At 40.9% G+C, this 17,646-nt stretch overlaps 2 protein-coding genes across 8 annotated transcripts in view; one reads left to right on the forward strand and one right to left on the reverse strand.

The window, feature by feature from the left end:
* SERPINE3 (serpin family E member 3) overlaps positions 1-14,931 on the forward strand; it is a 30,775-nt gene extending 15,844 nt beyond the window's left edge. Inside the window, exons 5-8 of the mRNA XM_040266967.1 lie at positions 2,092-2,192; positions 11,811-11,897; positions 12,383-12,466; positions 14,888-14,931. Coding sequence (XP_040122901.1) covers positions 2,092-2,192; positions 11,811-11,897; positions 12,383-12,466; positions 14,888-14,931 — 316 coding nt within the window. The remainder of the gene's footprint in view (positions 1-2,091; positions 2,193-11,810; positions 11,898-12,382; positions 12,467-14,887) is intronic.
* Positions 1-17,646, reverse strand: part of INTS6 (integrator complex subunit 6) — a 104,137-nt gene that overhangs the window by 3,580 nt on the left and 82,911 nt on the right. For 4 of the 7 annotated variants that reach the window (XM_040266941.1, XM_040266940.1, XM_040266943.1 and 1 more), the window contains one exon: positions 15,873-16,504. In XM_040266941.1, coding sequence (XP_040122875.1) covers positions 16,411-16,504 — 94 coding nt within the window. In that variant the 3' untranslated portion in view covers positions 15,873-16,410. Of the gene's footprint in view, positions 1-1,253; positions 1,421-9,916; positions 10,019-13,257; positions 16,505-17,646 lie in introns of those variants that run through there. The other 3 variants (XR_005725650.1, XR_005725651.1, XM_040266938.1) reach the window with 3 other exon arrangements.

A 17,646-nucleotide genomic window follows, 5' to 3' on the forward strand; every position in this document is an offset into this window, starting at 1 on the left:
CAGTTTATTGTGATCCACACAGTCAAAGACTTTGGCATAGTCAAGAAAGCAGAAATAGATGTTTTTCTGGAGCTCTCTTGCTTTTTTGATGATCCAGTGGATGTTGGCAATTTGATCTCTGGTTCCTCTGCCTTTTCTAAAACCAGCTTGAACATTAGGAAGTTCACGGTTCACATATTGCTGAAGCCTGGCTTGGAGAATTTTGAGCATTACTTTACTAGCGTGTGAGATGAGTACAGTTGTGCAGTAGTTTGAGCATGCAAACCACCATACTTGGCTTCAAACATACCTTAGCTCTTTCTCAATATTAATGAGAAACTAAAACCACAGTGGTAACAATAAAGTGCATGAGCTGTACTGGACATTATTCTGAGCACTTTACCAGGATTATTGTACTTACTATTCACAAAACTAAGAACTAGCATTAGGCCCATTTCCTAAGTAAAGAAACTGAGGCAAAGTAACTTGCCTAGGTTCCCTCAGCTAGTAAGAGGCTGAGCCAGCATTCAAGCCTAGGCACTAGGTTCCCAAGTTCATGTTCTTAACCACTATGTTTCAGCACTGAGAGTTCTCAGAAAAGTGAGGTTTAAGGATTTAAGAAAATTTCAGAGAAGGTGGTCTAAAAATTTTTTTTGAGGAACTTCTCTAGTGGTCCAGGGGTTAAGACTCTACACTGTCAGAGCAAGGGGTGTGGGTTCAACCCCTGGTCAGGGAACTAAGATTCCACATGCTGAGAGGTGTAGCCCCCCACCCCCCAAAATTTTTTTTTAATTTTTGTGAAATATCAGCATACTTAGAGAAAGGTAGTGCCTTTTTTGGAAACTATGGCCAAGATTCAGAACACACATGAGAAAATCTGATATCTTTGTTTAACATATTGGGCACATTGTCTTGTATGGCAGTGAAGAACTTGGATATTTAACAGTCTGGTACAGTATTTTTATTCTCCAATAAGCTCTGCATGATTTATAGAAAAGACCATCTGAATTCCAATTTGGAAGTTTTTTGTTCTCAAAGGAAAATCACGTCATTCATCCTTTTAAAGCCTCCTCCAACGGTAAAGTTTTAAGTGCCTTGCCCTTGGAGAAACATGATAAAGTTGGTGGGCTGGTTTTTCCTGCGCTCGGGACTTAACTGGGAAAACTAAAGACCCATGCTGCACACAGCAAATGTGAAAATATGTTGTATCAAATAGAAAAATGTTCAACGAGACACTATTAGTTGGCAGTTAGTCAGCAACTTGTTTTCCGCACCTACTGTGTGTGAGACGCCAGCCAGGAGGCAGATGGCAGGTGGCAGAGTGTAGACACCGAGAGCACAGGCTCTGAGCTCCGTCAGCCTTGTCCAGGCGGGCTTCGTTGCAGACTCAGGACGTCCTCTTGGGCAAGCTCGTTACACTCTTCAAGCCTCAGTGTTGTATCTGTAAAACAAGAATAATAACACGGTTACGTGTTGAAGAGATGAGATCATCCACATAAAATACTCGTAGTGTCTGGCACATGGTGTGCACACATGCGTGCTGAGTCACGTCCGACTCTTTGAGACCCCCTGGACTGCAGCCCACCAGGCTCCTCTGTCCATGGGATTCTCCAGGCAGGACAATTGGAGTGGGTTGCCATTTCCTACACATAAGCACTCATTAAATATTAATTATTATGAAGACATAATGAGCCTCTTTTCTCAAATAGTTTACAGTATCATAAATAACACTAATAGGAAACAGATCATTCTATACATCAAAAGAGTGGAACAAAGTGCTTAACAGGGCTTATAAGAACCGAAGGTCACAGAACAGCTAGGGAAGAGGAGGAGTGATCGCTGAACTGAGCTTAGAGGAGAGGATAGTACAATTCAAATTCAAGGCAGACCTGGAAAGAACAGCAGAAGCAAAGGTCCAGAGGTGGGAGAAGGGGCTGTGGAGTCAGATTAGCCAGGGGGGCGGGGTGTGGGCAGGAGCAGTGACAGATGAAGTTGGAAGTGAGCCTGGAGCTCCCTGACTTTGAAGGGAGGGGCTTGGGTTGGCATGTGATGAATATCAAAGTCCACTGAGTGAGAATCTTAAGTGAAAGTGTATATCTTTTGTTGTTTTAGGTTCAGGATCCAAAATCATTTCGACTTGAAGAACATTTTATATTCCTGGGGAGTCATCGATCTTTTTGATCCACTCAGAGCTAACTTGAAAGGAATTTCAGGTAACAACAGTCCTTTTTCCAAGCATATTGGCATTGTGTGTGTGGTGGTCGGGGGGGTGGTGGTGCTATTTTTAATCAGTAATCATGCACTGACGAAGGGGTTCACACCTATGAAGACTTTAGAGGTAAACAGCCAGAGTTGATGTGGCTTAAAAGAATAAAGAAAGTGCTTTACTGTATATAAGAACATGCTGCTTCAGATGCCAGATTTGGGTTGGACTTTGTGGGGGTGGGGGTGCTTCTTGAGATGGCCTCTAAGCACCACACCTTCAGAGTGAAGTCAGTGATCAGAGGTCACAATACAGCTCCCCTCCCTCTGCCCGTCATGATAGGCGATACCAGAGATAATGGTACAACAGAGCCCATCATTCTGACCTCCCAGCATCACTCTTCATTTCTATCTCCGCTCCCTCCCTCCCTCCGTGGACCTCTCTGTCTTCTTCTAATGAACTTACCCTCATCCATCCAACTTCCTTTCTTCAAATTACTTCCACAAATTGTCCATAACCTGGCCTTAAAATGTTCTCCCTCCCAGAGTCTGTATTAGATTTCGTGGCTTATAGTAGACAAGCTCCTGCTAATCTACGGGCTCTTTATTCACCTGTGGTCTGACAGAACTGACATCTAACGTTGAGAGAGAGGGGAAGGCCAGAACCTAATGTTTCAGAATCCTCCCAGGAGACCACTGGCGAGACTACTGCCAACTCCAAAGACTTGGGTTCGTTGCTGCTCAGGATAGTAATGAATTATCTGTACGAAGATGACCCTGGAGCAGGCATTGCCTTGGCCTTGATGCTTTCCTTGCCCGAGGAGCTGATGAAACCTCTGTTTGGAATGCTAGAACCTCATAGCTCAGATATGTTTTCTAAAGCCTTGCTCAGATTTCTTTCTTAAGCCATCACAGAAAAAAAGGGGGGGGGGGCATTTAGTCTACAACAGAGTCTCGGCTTGGGTATTAGATGTGACCAGTTAGACTCCATGGCAAAGTTACTTATCAGAAAACACAGGAGGAAGGCTCTCTATTCTAGGTTATTTATAATCTACCAGCTCTGAACTCATTGCTTAAACATGCAAAGAGATAGTAAGCAAAGCAATAGTCAAGTTTGGGCCCAGTGCCCCCCAACAATGCTTGGCACAGAATGGGGAGCCAGTAAATACTGTTGACTTGGTGAATGACTTTACCAGAAATTTTCCCTGGTGACACAAACATAATCTGGCACTGCCAGGAAAAGAAGACTAGAGCTAAAGGCTAAGAGGCAAGGAAAGAGCAAGGGATGAAGGATTTGTGTACAGTCTATCTTTAATTACACAGTCCCATCACAATCTTTTTTTGTGGCTCTGGAGCTCAGCTATGGCATTCCTGTTTTGACCAGCCTAATTCAAAATTTGGGAGCCATTCTGACCTTCTCTTCTACACCGCTACATTCCAGTAGTCGCTGTGACTCACTGATTGTTCCTTCATCATTCTCAGAAATACATCCTAAAAGGCAGTCAACCCTGTGTCCTCAAAAAGAATTGAGCTCAACTCATGATGCAGTTCTCCTGCCAGGAAAGACCTCTGAGGCTCAGAGCTCCTTTGACAAGATCTAACAAACAGCTGAGTTTAAAAAGAACCTTTTAAAATACCTAACCTCTTGTTTTACAGTGCAATTAAAGTCTACTTATTTTTGCTCAAATCAGCAGAAATATAGGCTTATGGATCTGACTTGTTAAACAAGTATCAAGCATTTATCACACAGCAAGTGGGAAGCTTGCATGCCTCTTTCCTTCAGATAAAATATATCCACCTTACAATCTTCTCCCTTAAAGTTTTATTCCTCTAACACAAGGAACACCAAATGAGGGCCTACCACCTGTTTTTATAAATAAAGTTTTATTGAAACACAGCCACTCCCATTCATTTAAACTCACCCATGGCTGCTTTCCTGCTATAATGGCAGAACTGAGACTTTGCAACAGATGCCATATGCTCTATAATGGCTAAAATATTTAATATCTGGCTTTTTACAGATAGAGTTGGCTGTCTAAAACATTGCTTTCCAATGTCTTTCTTTCAGTATAAATAATAGACCAGTTACTTCTGTGCCTAAGTAGACTGCTGACTTAATTCTGGAGACACGGCCACTGAATCTAACAATAGTTGTGTCATGCCTAAAATGGGGTGGCCACCACCCACCTCACATCTTATTTGCAGAGATGAAATTATCATATAACAAAGCATCAGCAGAGAGCTTGACAGAGAGTAAGTGATCAGAAAACGCTGGTCTCCCATCCTACAATTAACAAGGGGCTGCAAATAGTTTTGTACTACTGATGGACACTCAACAACCGCTGGGAACATTTGGTTTTTTCTATTTGGTACCAAAGCCCAGAATCAAGTTCCCCTTCTCCATTTAAAAATCACTCATTTCTTCTTTTATGGCCTCAAATCCTATTTTTGCTGCATGAAGAATGCCCAGCTGGGCCTAGGCTGTTTTTTTCCCTAGACCACTTTGGCATTACATGTTATGAAGCTTTTAAGAATAATGCCAGTTTCACTTACACTAAAGATACCAGCTAGAGATCCACTTTCTGAGCAGTCCCACTTCCTGTAGGATCAGCAGGCTTTGATACCAACCCAAGCTTCCTAATCTAAGAAATAGTCCTTGTGCACAAACTTGAAACTTTGAAGAAACTGTCTTATTCTTAACTTTTGTGACTGGTTTCCAACCTCTGCTAGGGAAGACATACAAGCTCCCTGTTTCTATGATGTGAATGAACAAACCAGCCAGAGTTGTTTGGTTGTGAGCTGAAGTTAACTTATGCCATACCGGTGATTGGGCAGAGCTGCAGTAGGTCATCAGGATAGCAACATAGGTCATTCTGGACTTCAGTCTCTTTCCCAAGAAGACCAACTAGCAAGTCTCCATACATACGACAACACTGTAGAAATGCCCTTGCCTGGGGTTGAGGCTGAAGCACCCCTCTGAAACATAGAGACTGAGAAGGACCACATTAGAAGGAAAGAAGGAATGGCTTCCCTGGTGGCTCAGGGCTACAGAATGCACCTGCCCATGTAGGAGACATGGATTCGATCCCTGGGCTAGGAAGATCCCACATGCCACAGAGTGGCTAAGCCCATGTGCACCACAGCTATTGAGCCTGTGCTCTGGTGCCTGAGAGCCGCAACTGCTGAGTCCACGCACTGTGGCTACTGAGGTCCGCGTGCCTCACAGCCCGTGATCCACAACACGAGACACCCGCACACCGCAGCTAGAGAGTAGCCCCCACTTGCTGTAACTAGAAAAAAGCCCGTGCAGCAATGAAGACCCAGTGCGGCCAAAAGTAAATAAAGTTATACTTTTTTAAAAAAGGCATAAAAAGAAAGTAAGAGGAATGGCTCCTTTCTGACCGCATCACCACCCGCTCCAGGCTGATGCAGCACTGTACCGAGAGTGCCCCCTGGTCCATGGTTTCTCCAGGGAGAGGAGAGAGGCCCAAGGTGGCCATCTGGCCCATTCAGCTCATTGAGTGTTTCAGGACACATCCTGTCAGACCCGCTCAGGTCCTGCCTCACGGATCAGAGAGATGGAGAAGGGGGGCAAAGCCTACAGCATTCAGCACCTACACCTAAAAAGAGCATACTGCAGTGCACCTGAGCAAAATCCCCAGCCAAGAGCAATGCCCATGGGCAGAGCCAAGCCAGTGGCCCCATCTGGCCAGAGGGCTCGGTTGGCACTTCTGGGATTTGGGTCTCTGGTGAAAGGGCCACCATACTCCCAACTCACTGAGGCAGAAAAGAAAGTTCACAGCCCAACCTAACCGCCAAGCATAGTCTCATGTCCCACTCACGCAGGAAGCCCGGCCAGGGAACCCAGATTGCCAAGAAGCCTGTCCTACATATCTGCTTGGGCAAAGAGCTAAGTCAGACACCCTGCCCAACTGTTGAGCACAGTCCCTGACACCACATAACCAGGAAGCCTGATCAGGGACTGTGGATGACCTTGGAGCTCAACCCATGGTCCCACCAAGCTGAAGCCCAGCCTGTGGCCCCACCTGACACAGAGCCCAGCCAATAGCACCATCCAGTTGAGAAACACACTCTGATTCCCCATCTGACCAGGAATGGTTGCAGAGCCCAGCCCACAACTGCCCAATCATGGTATCCAGTCAGTGGTACCATCCTGCCAGGGAACACAGCCTGCAACCTCATTCAACCAGAGATGATTACAGAACTAGCAGCTCAACCCAACCATGAAACATAGCCAGAAGCTCCACCTGAAGAGGAAGCTCACCCAGTAGCTACACTTGAACGCACAGTCCAGCCAGCAGTCCCACCCAACCAAAGAACTAAGCCAGCAGCAACCCCTGCAACCTGAGCATATGCAGTAGCCTTGTTCAAACAGAGACCCTGATAGAAGGCCTCACCCATCCATAGCTGCTAGGAGCTGACTGGTGAAGGTCTTTTTCCTGCAACAGCAAATCTATAAAGTCTGGGAGAGCAGACTGCTTACTTTTAATACATAAGCTGTTAATGCAAGGAATGAAGGAGCATGAAGGATTAGAAAAACATGATAGAACCCTAAGAAACAAATAAAACCATGGTAACTAACTCCAGTATGCTTGCCTGGAGAATCCCATGGACAGAGGAGCCTGGCAGGCTATATACAGTCCATGGGGTCACAAAGAGTCAGACATGAATGAGCAACTAATACCCACTCACTCAACTCTCATAGAGAAATGGAGATCTATGAACTAACAAAGAATTCTGAGTAATCCTCTTAAAGAAGTTCAATAAACTACAAAAATGCAGAGACAGACAAAATTGAGAAAACAGTGCACAAATCAGTAAGTTCAAGAAAGATATAGAAACTATGAAAAAACCAAAACAGAAATCCTAAAGCTTAATGCAGTGACTGCACTGAAGATTAGAGCCTCAACAGCAGAATTGATCAAGCAAAGGAAAAAACAAAAACCCCGGTGAATTACATTTGAAATTATCTATTAAGAGGAGCAAAAAGAATAAAGAGTGAAGAAAGCCTACGGTAGTTGGCTTTCTTCAAAGCCAGCAATATATACACTATGGGAAGGAACAATATATACACTATGGGAATCCCAGAAAGGAGAGAGAGGGACAGAAAGTCTATTTAAAGAAATACTGGCTGAACACTTCCCAAAATTGGAGAGAAAAATGGGCATCCAGATTTTTGAGGGCCATGACCCCAGATAGGTTGAACTTGAACAGTGCTACCCTGAAACACGTTATAATTAGTCTAAAGTCAAAGACAAAGAATTTGCAAAGCAGCAAGAGAGAAGGAGGACTTCCCTGATGGCTCAGGCGGTAAAGAATTCGCCTATAATGCAAGAGACCCAGGTTTAGTCCCTGGCTTAGGAAGATGCCCTGGAGAAGGAAATGGCAACCCACTCCAGTACTCTTGCCTGGAGAATATCCATGGACAGAGGAGCCTGAAAGGCTGCAGTCCATGGGGTTGCAAAGAGTTGGACACAACTGAGCAACTAAGCATGCACACAAGAGAGAAGAAACGAGTTACACACAAGGAACCCCCATAAGACCACCAGTGGATTTCTCAAAAGAAACTTTGAAAATGGCTGTTATCAAAACGATAAGAAATAGCAAGAGTTCAGAATTCCCTGGTGGTTCAGTGGTTAGGCCTCCACACTCTCACTGCTGAGGGCACAGGTTAGACTCCTGGTGAGGGAACTAAGATCCTGCAAGCCATACGGCATAGCCAAAAAGAAAAAGAAAGAAAGAAATAGCAAGTGTTGGTAAGGATGTGGATAAAAGGGATCCCTTGTGCACTGTTGGTAGGAAGGTAAACTGGTGTGGCCACTATGGAAAACGGTATCATGTTTCCTCAAAAAAGTAAAATAGAACTTCTGTATAATCCAGCAATTTCCATATCTGGGTATATATCCAAAGGAATTGAAATCATTGTGTCACAGAGATATCTGCATCCTCATGTTCTATTGTTCATAACAGTCATGGAGAAAAGTTAAGTGTCAACATATACAGAGGAATATTATTTGGCCATAAAAAGAAGAAAATCCTGCCATTTGCAACATTATAGAAAAACCGAGTGCATTATGATCAGTGAATTAAGTCAGAGAAAGACAGATAATGTATGATCTCACATATACTACATATAATCTAAAATCTAAGTATAATCTAAAAAAAAGCTAAACTCATAGAATCAGAGTACACAATGGTGGTGGCCAGGGTGGGGAGAATGGCTGAAGGTGGTCAAAGGGTACAGACATAAAGTATATTATCTTATTTGCAATATACACATACATAAAACCATCATATTATACACCTGAAACTTACATTGTACATGTCAATTACACCTTAACAAAGCTGGCTGGGAGAGTGGCAAGAAAGCAAGATGTGAGGAGTGGGCTAGAGGATGGAGAGAGGAACTAACCACCTACTTGCAGAGCCCATTTCAGGTTCTTTCCAGCACTCTGTATATTCTGGCCTGGGTGCTATGTGAGATACACTCTCCATCTACAACTAAGTGACAAGAAGAGGAGAAAGATAAACTAGAAGCAGATTCTGGCAATAATTTTTTCAAAGCATTAATATTGCCAATATTAGGTAATAATATCTGGGGAGACAAAAGACACAGCCCAACGACAATGTTTGTCCGACTTTTTGAGAAGCTGACGATGGAATGTCAGATTATTGGTTTACATTTTGCAAATCTTATGTTTATAGTATCACATTATGAAAACCCTTAACCTTCTGAGAGTATGGCCAACCACATACAAAGCACCATGGGCTCCACTAACAAAGGGGAAGGGGGCTCTGAGTCATTTGGATGACACTTGCCAAGGATTCCTGTGCTGCGCCCCTAAGTCCACAGACACCAACCATTTCCTTACGAGTGAAAATCAGATTAAAGGATATTAAGCAGCTGTTTTTATGGGGGAAATGAAACAAATGCAGTGTGTGGAGCAAGCCCCCAGTATTCAGTCATTCGTCCAACATTTACTACACACCCATGTGTACCAAGCACTATTATGCTAGTTGAGCGAGGTAACAAATACTTAGAATGAGTAATACAGCTTGTTTTCTGACAGCTCACAATCTAAAAATGAAGGTTCAGATGGAAACACAGAAGATGTTATGGAAGAAGAGTTTATTCATTTGCTTTGGATATTGAAATGTAATATAGGAGTGGAAGGGTTTATTGAGGGGAAGCCGGCTAGCTCCCCAAAGTAGGTTCTGTAGAATGCTAACCTGGTAAATTTGGGGACAGGAGATCGTGTGAGTCGTTCCATGGTTAAACACTATATATAACCACGTTCCTGTAGAGCTATGAACACCATGAACATTAACAAATGAGCAACTCTAAGAAGTCTACTGTTAAAAACAAAAGCACAAGCCTATTCAATTTGCATTTCCCATGTTATTACTCATGGAATCCTTTATACAGAATAGCACCTGTAAACAACCTTGGGAACAAATTTTGGGGCAACAGGTTGAATGGCCCTCAATGGCATTAGACAGTTGCCAACACTGCAGGAGAGAATCAGCCCAAAGCCAGGAGGATCCTCTAGGCTGAGTTCATTAGTTACATAACATATCCAGAGCCACTTAACAGAAGTAAGCAAATTGGGATCTGCAATACAAGATCAAGCAAGAAGAAAAACATAACCCACAGATGACTCCTGAATCCTTGTTTTGATGACAAATGCTGGTCTTCTGAAATGTTAACTCTTACCAGAGATAAAATGTATAGGAGATGAGGATGCCGAGGCATGCCAGGCTATGGGTCTAAGCCTACGTCTGTGCAAACATGTAAATGTCACTTCTTGGGCCACTCCTGTAATAGGATGGAGAAAAAACCTCCTCAGTTGCAGTTTCAAGAAAGTGAAATAGCCAAGTCATCTACTGAAAAACTCATTCATACCAACCAGTTGGCACCATTTCTCACATTGTGCCAGGGCACCCGGACTCTAACACAAATGTATTCAACTATATTCTAGCTGATAGAGAACCTCTGCTCATTTCATTAAATATTTGGATACCATTCTAGACAGTAATCAAGTCACAGATTAGTAAAACCTTCTCATGACCATTAACCATTCCTTATACACACAGTTCTAATTTGGGTCCCGCATTTCAGTTTGTTCAATGAGTTAGCGAGACAGGCTATAGATCATAGATTTTCTAAAAAATGCTACTGAAAAAGACCAGCTGCTGAAACCAATCCAATTCTGCACTAGTGTTAGGATGAGTGATGCCAAGTGACTGTTCCATTGATTTTTCTCTCCCTCTGGCCCTTGTCTGGTCCCCTTCACTGGCACTGAGAAAAGATCTGTTCCTTAACAGCAAACAGCCAACTCACAATTCCCTCATTTAAAAGACAGATGAAACGCCACACATTCTGTACTCTGTTGGTCTTGCTCTCTCACAACATTCATTCACCGTCCCCTCGTATTGTGTATGAGAAATCAAAAATAGTTTAGTCCAAGAGAAGCCCCCTCAGAATACAGCATGTCCATCAAGACTCCTGACACCGCTGCCTTTCCAGGACACGCTAGAATTGACTAGAACACACTTAAGGTGGTGGCATCTGTGTGGAAGGGTGGAGTGGGAAATGGGCACGGTACCTGCTGTCAGAACACCTGTATCTGCCCAACAGGACCTCTGGTCAAGCATGTGGATTTCTAGTTTCTTCTCCTTCTCAGGATTCTTACTTTCATTCTTTGTGTCATCAAGTACCAAGCAAACTGTTTAAACATGACGGATGGCTACATTATAAAAACCTGTCCATTTCTCTAACATTACCACTCAAATTCGTTTGCTAAGCTTGTAACGCCTTTGAAATTGTTGACAACCATTATAGTTCTCACCTCTCGTTTTCTTTGCAGATTCTAGCCCATGAAGCAAGGTAATTGCATAACTGATATGCTCAGTATACAGAATGCAGTCATGCGGCATGAGATATTTTTAATACGTTGCCTTTTAAAGCCCATAGTACAAACCTCTGACTGTCATTTAAAAGTGGCTCTTAAAATGCAGCCCAAGAAGGCATTCAAGGGAAGTCATCTCAGAAGCTTGCTGAATGTGCAGATTCCTGGGCTCTGGAATTTGCATTTTAACACATACTCTGGCAATTCTTATACACCAAAATTTTAGAAATACTAAAGATTTCAACAGTTACTAGAAATTGGACTTGAAAACTAACTTGAAAAAATGGGGACACAGCCCTGAATATTGAGTGGGATTATTTATTAGATGGGGCTCAGACAGTAAAGTATCTGTCTGCAATGTAGGAGACCCAGGTTCAGTCCCTGGGTTGGGGAGATCCGCTGGAGAAGGGAATGGCAACCCACTCCAGTATTCTTGCCTGGAAAATTCTATGGACAGAAAATCCTGGCGAGCTACAGTCCATGGGACCGCAATTGAGTTGGACACGACCAAGCAACTAACACTTTATTACTTAACCAAATTTGAGGCTTTGAAATTTGCATAAAATATTGCACCTTAAAATTTCCCAAATCTCTATTTCCACTGTAAGCAGAATGCAAGACTATAACTCTGTTCTTTAAAAATGTACTCATATCTTTTAACAAAATGCAAATAATCCCATTTCTGTTTCCTCTGCCTAGGCCAAGATGGCTTTTATGTTTCTGAAGCGATCCACAAAGCCAAGATCGAGGTTTCAGAGGAAGGCACTAGGGCATCTGCAGCCACAGGTGTGTGCCTAAGAGGACTGGTGTCAGCAACGCTCAGGAATGCTGCTGGCCTGCATCTCCCCCTTTGTCAGACTCATCCAGTGCCTTCACACTGCTAAGCCTGCCCACTAAAACCCCATGTCCAGATGTGGTAAGAGCGTTAAAAAAAAAAAATTAACAGAATCAAGTTTTTGAAAATGATGGGAGAAAAAGAGCCACTTTGAAAAGGATCTGCACCACGAGCCCATAAGGAATACTCATTCTGAAAATTACCTTCAGGAAGGAATTTACTCCATGAACTATTCTGAGAATAGGACACAGTGTTGGCTAAGTGCTGTCTCTTCTATTTTCCCATTTGCACCCCATCATAACACTAAAACAATGCTGTTTCATTAGAATGCTTTTATTCCTTCAAAAATCAAGTGACTTTGTATCCAATTATAATAGTGACTTTCCTCCAATGAAGAGAAAATACAACGGGATTCTACTCTTTATCTTTCCTGCAGCTCTGTTGTTACTGAAAAGGTCTCGGATTCCTATTTTTAAAGCAGATCGGCCGTTCATCTTTTTCCTGAGAGAACCGAACACAGGTATTAGTGTTTTTTGATAGGATTCATGTAAATATTTATCAGCACCTCTCTAGCAACAAAGGCTCATTTGTCCACCCCAACTACAAGCATTCCTTTTAGCTGGTTTCTGTAGTGCTTCCAAAGCTCCCCAGTTACTATGTCATATATCCTGAGAAAGGGGAATATTTCATAACTACTGAGGAGACTAATACCCTCTTGTGCCTTTTCTGCCTTCTGTTAGTCTCAGCTCATTTTATGATTGATGTAGGTCTTTAAAAATTTAAGTTTCTACTTCTGGGGAGGACTTCAAAAAATCATGAAAGTAAAATAAATGATACATCTTTTTTCCCCATTGTTGCTGAACTTTCTTGGCCTTGTAGGAGTTCATTCAGGCCACGAGTGTCCAAGTTGTCCCCTGGTACTCTCAGCACCCCTAGTATCCTAGGGAATGCACCTGCGTTTCTATAGCTTTTCTGTTGATCTTTCTCAAGCTTGTTGAAATTACACAGAAACCAAGTATTTGCCCTAGGCCTTGTCCTACCATACCACCTCATCTTCATCCAAAGATGGTATGGTACAGGCAGAGCCTCAGCACATCAGAACGACAAGCAGAAGTCCTCTAAGTCTCAACAACAGTGGACAAAGTATTCAAATAATTCCTCTTAATGTTGCCCCACCCTCTCTGGCAATTACTTATCAGCCTGGGGAAAAAAGAGAGATTCTCAGTAAAGAGTTGTTGGCAAGTCTAAACAATGTGTCAAAAATAAATAGGATGGACCAGGACTAACAAAATCAAGCAAAAGTGGATCTACTTTAACTAAACATCAGGCATTATTTTTATTTATGGAGAGAAAAAAAGTCAAGTTAGAATAATGAAAATTATGCATAGGTTTTACACAAATCGTTAAGGAAATACTGTCAACATCATTTTATCTGAGAATCATTTGCATACTGCTGTAATTTGTGCTAGAAAGCAAAGACACTTGTGACAAAAAGGATGAAGATAATCATTCACTAGGGAATTATCTATTAAGGGATTATTGGGGGAGAGAAAGTCCATCAACAGAATATATCCTTGTAGTATTTCACCATGATCATCCCAACCTCAATTTGATTAGATGAAAATGTCACTTATCACTCGGAACAGGTAACAGAGAGCCCTCTCTTAGGAAGGATACAGGTCAAAAACAGTTAAGATGAAGGACGACAGGCTCTGCTCCCTCAAGAAACAAGAGACTGGACTAAACCTGAACAGAAGGGTCACTGTCAAAAGCTCATAGCCAATAAAGGTTGACGACAGTTAAGAGAGACCAGTTTCTCTTCTGGAATTCAACTGCATAAAATGATATAAAATCTTTGAACTAACTAGTAAAGGATACATCACTGTTTCTGTGATAAAGAGTTTTCAGAACTGCCTTAGCAAACAGAATGAAAATATAATCCAACACCAGTTCCATGATCTGCAATAGTCCCTATGCATTTCTCTGCCTCTCTCCCTGGGAGGTACCTGCTCATATCACACAAGGCCGAGTGGCTACTCTTCTGGTGACGGGGTAATGAAAGGACAGAAATGAGCCTCAGCCTTCAGTACACCAAACTGACGAAGCTTACTGATAAGGGCAAATCATGACTCAATCAGTTGTCAAATGGGACACATGTAAGAACATTACCAAAAATGATCTTCACCTCAAGATTAAACTGCTGGAGAACATCACTTGTCCAGCCTACAGTCAACCATCCAGTGATCTAAAGGACCTACAAGACACGATATTCCCTCCATGTACTCCCCTTCCCCCTTTGCTGTAGTAGTTCAGTAATTTAACTAACATGCCCAGTGTCTTAATCTGTAAAAGCAAATAAATTTAAAAAGCCCTGTAAGAAATGGAATACTAAGCTTGAATTTTTATGGGTTTCAAAGCTTGTAACTATATTTTGGGGTAAGAGTGTAGAGTATGGTGGCAGAGAGATTAAGGACAAGAGGAGACAAAACAAAACTGCTTCTTCCCAACTCCTCCTAGGGTTCATACCCTAAAATATACTAAAGATCAAGGGTCTAAAGGATCACCTCATAAACAACCTGTGAAATCCAAGTAAGAACATTCTGATAAGGAAAAGTGGGCAAATATTGGAACAGACAGAATATTTAGTCGCTTTACTAAATATTCTCGTTAAATATTTAACTTTTACCTGAATGACTTGTAAAGCTCTTCTGTTAATCTCAGAATCTAAACATATATAATTTAAAACCAGACAATATATTCTGGAATTTGTGTATCTCATGTTGAATTTAGCCATGTGACTGTAGCTAACTATTAATACCTTAACAATTCCATTTACTAAGTGATATCCTGCTTAGAGGTATTTTTTAAGAGGTTAAAAAAAATGTTTAAAGAACTGCATATGAAAATACTATGTAACACTACATTGTTTTTTTCTTGACAGCATTTGTCTTCAGTATTGGGAGAGTTTTGAATCCCCTACACTGAATTAACAGAGCTCAAGCATGTTCTCCACTTTTATCTATGCTTTTCTTCAAAAATTACAATTTCATTTTCCTATACCCCTGAAATTTAAAAAATGTTCTGCTGAAGTGTACAAAGATACAGGTATGTGTTTTTCAAATATTATGAACCTAAAAATACTTCCATTTTACCATAATTTTATAAATTTATTTTACCCTCTCTTAATCTAAATGTATTTTAGCCTTCTTTTCTACTCGTTATCCCCGAAGCACTACAAGGCACAGCAGTGACCTATGAATGGTGAGTGAGTCAGGCCATAGGCTCACAGTCCTCAGTAAGGACATGTGAGGCCACGGTGCACTGAGGGTGGACAGTGAATGGCGTTGACTTATCCTTATCCTGAACAACTCAGGGAGAATGCAGAATGGACAAAGTCATTTAAAATGTGTTTCCAGGAAATGGACAGTTCAAGTGTAACAGCAGAGGAGAACAAAGAGATCCGTGGAACCCTCAGTCTGTTGTGGACTTCTGCAAGCATGGCATCAAGCTGCTAAATGCTACACATTTCAGAGTATGTGGTGTCCCCCAAATTTACAACTCCCTGACAGCTTCACCACAGTCCTGGTGAGAAAGGAAAAGGGAGGGGTTGAAGGAAAGGAAGTAAGGAAACCAATAGAGTTCAAAGGTGTCTGCTTTTGAAACAGCTTTAAAGAGTCTGCCTATCTGCAGATACGTTTCCATTGTCTAGGCAGAAATGGAGTGTGTCAGAGTGGCCAACCAAATCTAAGAACATAGAGTAAAAAGACAATGCAGATTATGTAACATGTCATTACAGTTAGGTTTAACAAATGTGAACTTTCAAGTGGTGTTATTTTTCCAATGCTAAAAAGCAATGCCTTTAAAATTCCATTATCTTAAGATGGTTTTAAATGATTACTTTAAATGTGATTATTTCCTAAACCACACAAGAGTAAAATAGAGCATTTATTGATGGAATAACAAAAGTGCTTTTCTTAAATATTCTTCAAAATACATTTGTACAACTTACAATAATATATCCAAAATAACTGTATATACAAAACATTGCCTAGTTTTAATGTATGTGCTTTTTTTCCCCAAAAATTACAAAGTAACTTCTTTTTTATTTTTTTGGCAAAGTTCAACCTTAACAGAGGTGACAATTTTGAAGGTTGGTTTAAGAAAATAGAACCTGAGGGAAATTGACACGCAAGAGTCAATGACAAGCAAGAGATTTGGAGGAATATTTTTAGTTTGTTAAATAAAAATGTTTTTTTTTAGAGTGATACTTTTCACATTACAAAAATAAACCAAAATGAAGAAAAGGTCACTGTAAAATGATGGAAAAAGGATCTGTAGACTTGCTCTTAGTATTTCAAAAAGCCAACAATGCATGTCAAAAAATGAATGCAAGATCACAACAGTCTTGTATTTACTTTGTATTTGGAGAAGGTAGTGAAATAAGTGGCCACATTCTCTTTTCTTTTAATTGCTATTAATATGGTTGATCTGATTGGCTCTTCGATGAATTTCATCCAAGAAGTTCTCCAGTTGTTCTATTAGCATTCTTTTTTTAAACCTGTATGAAAAAATAAGTATAATAGCACTCTCAATTTCTTTTTAACAAAGAGTTACATATCAGTATAATTTTTTTTAAAGAGAAAAATTGCCTCGAGAAGATTTTTTAAAGTGAAATGAAAATGAAAAATCAACAGCTTTATGATATATAAAATCTCTTAGCAAATTATTTTATCAGTACAGTATTTTAGTTTGTTTCTAAAACAAACAATCCAGGCCTAGGTACAATGGATAAGAGGTTATTTCTTCCACAATAAAAAAGAAAAACGGGGGTGGGGAGTGGGGGGGGGGGGACCTAATAAATACAAGGGTTATAAACATTTCAGCAATCTGGGTTCCAAAGAAATGACTCCAGTAGGTTCTTATGGTCTATGAAAATGCAATGTTGAAAGGAGTATGAATAAAATATTAATATAATCCCCCATAAAATGGAAGAAATGAAATTTGGGCATTCAGATTTAAACTGTGATGTTCTACTATTACAATTTGAAAACCAGCAACAAGTTAAGGACAATCAGACATCAGCACTACAGGATACAGCAAACAGTTAAAAGTTCAAGGGAAAATTTTAAAATTTTTTCAGTAATATAGCAGACTAAAATTGCTTTTGTACAGAAGTATGCACTTCTGTATGTACAGAAGTATGCAGATGCTTTTTAGACTCTCCAAAAATACGGCCCAATAGATGCCTACCTTCCTCTCTACGTGTAAACTAATAACAACTAACCACCATAATATTACACAACTCTCTAAAAGGTAACAGAAGTAGAATTTAGGCACCAGGAATACAGCTAAATCTATGAAGTTTGAGTTGATAGCATGATGTTATATAAATAGCAAAACAGGTTAAATATTCAAAATAAGTAATACGAAAAGTTATGGCCTTATCTTGAAACTTGAAAGTAGCCCATGCTCTAGCCACTCATGGAGGGAAAAAAAAGGATTAATGGCTTTATCTTAAAAAAATAAAAACCTTTACATGAAGCATGGAAGAAATCAGTGGGGAGTATAATTAAAGGGTGGGTATCTTGGAAGGTCAGATGAGATAAACCTTAAGTTTTCTTACAATACTAGAATTCTAAAAAGTCTTAAAGGAGAAATTTAAAAAACGCTTTTTTACTCACTAAACTCATACAACTATGC

The sequence above is a fragment of the Oryx dammah genome, unplaced genomic scaffold (genome assembly GCF_014754425.2).
Source record: "Oryx dammah isolate SB20612 unplaced genomic scaffold, SCBI_Odam_1.1 HiC_scaffold_24, whole genome shotgun sequence".
Lineage (NCBI taxonomy): Eukaryota > Metazoa > Chordata > Mammalia > Artiodactyla > Bovidae > Oryx > Oryx dammah.